The sequence below is a fragment of the Carlito syrichta genome, unplaced genomic scaffold, assembly GCF_000164805.1.
Source record: "Carlito syrichta isolate Samal-C Ts95f unplaced genomic scaffold, Tarsius_syrichta-2.0.1 Scaffold118090, whole genome shotgun sequence".
Taxonomy (NCBI): Eukaryota; Metazoa; Chordata; class Mammalia; order Primates; family Tarsiidae; genus Carlito; species Carlito syrichta.
This window is the reverse complement of record NW_007062186.1, coordinates 74,630-80,509: the sequence shown is the minus strand read 5'-3', so window position 1 is coordinate 80,509 and position 5,880 is coordinate 74,630. Positions and strand designations below refer to the sequence as shown.

Here is a 5,880-nt window from a genome sequence, read left to right as displayed (position 1 = left end):
AATCCACTCACCTCAGCCTCCCAAAGGCGCGGGATTATAGGTTGAGCCACCGAGCCTGGCAGCCATGGAGATTATTTTATTCTTTTAAGATATATGACTAAAACAGAAAATAAATTCAACCATGCAGCATGCAGGGGGCACTCCTATCCCTCCTCCTTCTCACTTGAGTCTTTTTTTTTTTTTTTTTTTGAGTTGGAGTCTCACTCTGTTGCTCAGGCTAGAGTGCAATGGCACGCTTGCGGCCACCACAGCCTTGGCCTGCTGGGCTTCGGCGATCCTTCCGCCTCAGCCTTCCAAGGAGACGGAACTACAGGCTCCACGCCCGGCTAGTTTTTGATTTATTGTAGAGACAAGGTCTCACCAAGTTGCCCAGGTGGGTCTCGAACCCACAGGCTCAGGCAATCCACTCGCCTTGGCCTCCCTAAGTGCTGGGATTACAGGCTGAGCCACCAAGCCCGGCATTCCTCTATAATTTTAAGTAGTGTATTTATACCAACATTTATAGATTTGTCACCTTCAGACATTACCTAGCAACTCCTTTTGTTCTCCCATATCCTCCACTTTTTTTTTTTGAGTTGGAGTCTCACTCTGTCACCCACACTGGAGTGCAGTGGCGTCTCCCGGCCACTGCAGCCTCGACCCACTGGGCTCCGGCGATCCTTCCACCTCAGCCTTCCAAGTAGCCGGAATTATAGGCGTGCGCTACCATGCCCGGCTGATTTTTGATTTATTGTAGCGATGAGGTCTCGCCAAGTTGCCCAGGCAGGTTTCGAACCCGCAGTCTCAGGCAATCCACTCACCTCAGCCTCCCAAGACGCGGGATTACAGGCTGAACCACTGAGCCCGGCCACTTTTTTTTTTAATTCATTTTTTTTTAGTTGGGGTCTCACTCTGCTGCCCAGGCCGGAGTACAGTGGTATGATCACGGCTCATGCAGCCTCAACCTCCTGGGCTCAGACGATCTTTCCACCTCAGGCTCCCAAGTAGCTGGGACTACAGGTGCGTGTCACCATGCCCAGCTAATTTTCTGTAGAGACGAGATCTTGCTATGTTGCCTAGGCTGGTCTCGAACTCCAAGGCTTAGGTGATCCTCCTGCCTTTGCCTCCTGGAGTGTCGGGATTACAGGAGTGAGTCACAGCACCTGGCCTATTTTTCTTATTTTCTTTTTTTTTTTTTGAGTCGGAGTCTCACTCTGTCGCCCAGACTGGAGTGCAGTGGCTGCTCCCGGCCACCGCAGCCTCGACCTGCTGGGCTCCGGGGAGCCTTCCACCTCAGCCTTCCAAGTAGCTGGAACTACAGGTGTGCGCTACCACGCCGGCTGATTTTTTGATTTATTGTAGAGATGAGGTCTCGCCAAGTTGCCCAGGCGGGTCTCGAACCCGCGGGCTCAGGCAATCCACTCACCTCAGCCCCCCAAAGGCGCAGGATTACAGGCTGAGCCACCGAGCCCGGCTTTTCTTATTTTCTTAAACAGCTTTACTGGGATATAATTCAAATACCATACTATTCACCCATCTAAAGTATACAATTTAATGGTTTTCCCTATAGTCACAGGATTGTGCAACCAACACCACTATTTTAGGACGCTTTGGTCATTTCAAAGAGAAACCCCATTCCCCATCTGCAGACATCTTCGAACTTGCCTCTCCCCACTCAGGCCCCCACAGATCTACTTTCTGTCTCTGGGGATCTGCGGTGATGGCCAGCTCTTCTGAAGGGAATTCTACACCATGTGGGCTTCAGTGTCTGTTCCTTTCACTAGGCGTCCTGTCAACGTCTTGTCAGTGATGGCTAGGACATTAAACGTCTGCTGTGACCGCCTTTCTGCAGCCATCCAGACAACATAACATACCTGCTTTGACATTTCTAATGTGCTTTGTAAAGAGAAAGATAAATAATAACAAAAGGATGTGCTGGTTCAAAGAATGAAGTGAATTTATCAAAACAGTTGGTTCGAGCTTTCAGGATTTTTTTTTTTTTGAGGTGGAGTCTCACTGTCACCCAGGCTGAAGTACAGTGGCACATTCATGGTTCATCGCAGCCTTGACCTCCTGGGCTCAGGTAATCCTTTTGCCTCAGCCTCTCAAATACCTGGAATTACAAGCATATACCACCACGCTCAGCTAATTTTTTTTTCTTTTGTAGAGACCGAAATCTTGCTATGTTGCCCAGGCTGATCTTGAACTCTTGGCATCAAGCAATCCTCTCACATCAGCCTCACAAAGTGGGATTATAGGCGTGAGCCACCATGTCTAGCCTCAGCAAGTCTACTCAGGAATTTATTCTGAAGATAAAAAATGTTAAGAACGAGTATAGCGATTTAATGGCAAGGATGTTGATGACAGCAGTGTTTAATAAAAATAATTTTTAAAAACACATACACACAAAACCCTTCATGCCCTCAAATAGGAGGCAAGTCAAACAAACTGCAGTATAGTCATGCATTGGAGTCAATGCGACACCACAAGGCCATCACAGTTCCAAATGACGCTGCGAACACATCTGATGGGTAGCTAAGTAGAAGGAAAAAATGGGCTACAAAACAGCACACAGGCCAGGCTCGGTGGCTCAGCCTGTAATCCCAGCACTTTGGGAGGCCGAGGCGAGTGGACTACCTGAGCCCACAGGTTCGAGACCAGCCTGGGCAGCTTGGCAAGTCCTCGTCTCTACAATAAATAAAAAATGAGCCAGGTGTGGTAGTGCACCTATAGCTCCGGCTACTTGGAAGGCTGAGGTGGCAGGATCGCCGGAGCCCAGCAGGTCGAGGCTGCAGTGGCCAGGAGCGTGCCACTGCACTCCAGTCTGAGCGACAGAGTGAGACTGCAACACACACTCACACACACAAATTTTTCAATTAAATGTTTTAGAAGCAGGGTCTTGCTATCTTGAAGTCTGATTTTGAACTCCTGGGGGTCAAGTGATCCTCAACCTCCTAAGTAGCTGGGGCTACAGGTGTGAGGCACTATGTCCAGCTCAGATGGTTTTTATTTAAAATTTATTTCCTGGCCAGGTGCGGTGGCTCAGCCTGTAATCCCAGTACTTTGAAAGTTCAAGGCAAGAGGATTGCCTGAGCCCGGGGATTCGAGACCAGCCTGGGAAACTTGGTGAGACCTCATCTCTACAATAAATCACAAAAACTAGCTGGGCGTGGTGGCGTGCATCTGTAGTTCCAGCTACTTGGAAGGCTGAGGCAGAAGGATCGCCTGAGCCCAGCAGGTGAAGGCTGCAGTGGCTGGGAGCATGCCGCTGTCCTCCAGCCTGGGTGACAGAGTGTGACTGACTCAAAAATAAATAAATAAACAAATAAATTTTAAAAAGTGATTTCCTTACTATATTGTCTAAAAGTCCTATATTTTAATCATTAGAAAACTTCAGAAAATGCTGGGCTGGGCACGGTGGCTCACGCCTGCAATCCCAGCACTTTGGGAGACCAAGGTGAGAGGACTGCCCGAGCCTAGGGACTCGAGACTGGCCTGGGACACTTGGCGAGACCTCGTCTCTACAATAAATCAAGAAATTAGCTGGGCTTGGTGGCAGGTTCCTGTAGTTCCAGGTACTTGGAAGGTTGAGCCTGAAGGATCACTTGAGCCCAGAAAGTCAAGGCTGTGGTAACTGTGAGTGTGCCATTGAACTCCAGTCTGGGTGACAGAGTGAGACTATGACTTTAAAAAAAAAATAGAGCCAGGCTCGGCGGCTCAGCCTGTAATCCCGCGCCTTTGGGAGGCTGAGGTGAGTGGATTGCCTGAGCCCGCGGGTTCGAGAACCACCTGGGCAGCGAGACCTCATCTCTACGATAAATCAAAAAAAAAAAAATCAGCCAGGCGTGGTAGCACATGCCTGTAATTCCGGCTACTCGGAAGGCTGAGGCAGAAGGATCCCCGGAGCCCAGTGGGTCGAGGCTGCGGTGGCCAGGAGCGGCCACTGCACTCCAGTCTGGGTGACAGAGTGAGACTCCAACTCAAAAAAAAAAAAGAAGAGAAAAAAAAGAAAATGCTTTGTCATCAGAGGCTGAAAGGTTAGGGCATCCCTGGGTGTGGAGGCAAGGACGAGAGCAGTTCTGGGGTCACACCTTCCCTTCTGCTGACCTGTGCACTCTCACATCACTTCTGAGGGCCCCAGGAACACAGCCCTCTCACCAGCAGGGTCATTCCCTCTTGTTGAAGTCAACAACAAATCGTTCTTCCTGTTCCCAGGAGGAAGGGGCTTCCAGAGATCCTCTGTGCACAGGTATCAGAACTCACCTGTGGACTGGGTCACACATGAGACCTTGTAGGACAGCCATATGCTTGCCATGCAGAGGAAGGTGGCCATGAAACCAAAGACCTGCGGTGGAGAGAGAGAGAGAAGGTTTGCAGGCCATGGGGCAACCACTCAGGCAGTCCTGTCTGTGTCTCATGGCTGTGCGTGTTCCGTTTGTACATCTGTGGCCGGAAAGGAGCTTAGGAAGTCACCTGATCCGACCACCTCGACCCTGCTCAGGTGCAGAGATGAGGCCCAGAGAGGCTCCATCACAGCCCCAGGGTCCTCTAGGTTGGGCCAGGTCAAGCCTGGGAGTCAGGCCTCTTGGTCTCCACCCTAGGCCCTTCTCACCCTGGCTCGGGTTTATATTTACAACTGAGGTGGGGCCAAGCCACCTGGCTATCCTAGATGCATAAGAAGAAAATGGTGAAATCATACATTTAAATCTGAGTTTAACTTTTTTGGGGGGAGGGGTCTCACTCTGTCACCCAGGCTGGAGCACAGTGGCACGATCACGGCTCACCACAGCCTCAAACCCCTGGGCTTAGGTAATCCTTTCGCCTCAGCAGCTCACACCTGGCTAATTTTTAATTTTTTTTTTTTTTTTTGCTATATTGCCCAAATTGGTCTCGAACTGCCAGGCTCAAGCAATCCTCCCGCCTCAGTCTCCCAAAGTGCTGGGATGACAGACATGAGCCACTGCGCCCAGTTGGTTTAACATTTTGCAATGTTCTAATGGATTTTACTAGTGTGGTGACACTGTTTGTATCTTCTTTGTCATGGCTCTTTTCTGTCCTGACTTTATGGCTGTGTAGGAGCCAGAGCGGAGACTTTCCCATCTGGCCCCACGCTTGCACATATCACATACTATTAGACCAGGGTCAGTTAAGGTAGAGTTCCTGTCTTTCCTCAGGGCTCATACAGGGCTCACAGGTGACGAAAGCGGACCCAACCCGGCCCAAGCCTCCCTTGAGGGCCCACAGGAAATGACTAGGGAAAAACAGGCAGCTTCTTCTTCTACCTTGGGGGCTCCAAGTCTGCATTCTGTGCACTTTGAAGCCTGCAATCTGCCCACGTGCTCTCCTTCCCTCGGTTCCTTCCTTCCTGAGCAACACTGGGGGGGCTGTAGAAGCTAAAACCTGCTGACCACTTACTACGTGTCAGCAGGGTGCTAAGCCCCTTGGGTGTGTCAGTTCCTTCAATCTCAACTCAGTGAGGCGGGTGCTAGCTCAACCTGCCCCTCCCCCCCAGGTGACAGCTAAAGAAACTGAGGTCCAGGAGGTTGACTGTTTGGCCGAAGGCCACAGAGCCAGCAGGGCCAGCTAGGAATGGGAACCCAGGAGCCCGTCTGGCTCTAGAGGACACTGCTGCTTGACGGGTGCCCAGGGGTTCTGGGACCCACACAAAGGTCTCGGGCTCCCCATGCACCCGGACTGCACGGCAGGAACCACAAGCCACCCCCGACAGGAGGGGTGCAGGAGCAGCCAGATGAGGGACAGGAATTTCAGCAAGGTCTGGCTTCTTCTCAAACCCGGCTGCTAACCCCCTCCCCTTCCCCATCACCCCGCACTCCCCAGCCCATACCCACTCCTTCCCGGGTTCCTTTTCCTTGGCATCTTTTTTTTTTTTTTTTTTTTTTT

At 50.9% G+C, this 5,880-nt stretch overlaps 1 protein-coding gene across 1 annotated transcript in view; it reads right to left on the bottom strand.

Moving 5' to 3' along the window:
• Window positions 1–5,880, bottom strand: part of CMTM7 (CKLF like MARVEL transmembrane domain containing 7) — a gene marked incomplete at its 5' end in the record, with an annotated part of 14,398 nt that overhangs the window by 1,017 nt on the left and 7,501 nt on the right. Inside the window, one exon of the mRNA XM_021707476.1 lies at window positions 4,243–4,324. Coding sequence (XP_021563151.1) covers window positions 4,243–4,324 — 82 coding nt within the window. The remainder of the gene's footprint in view (window positions 1–4,242; window positions 4,325–5,880) is intronic.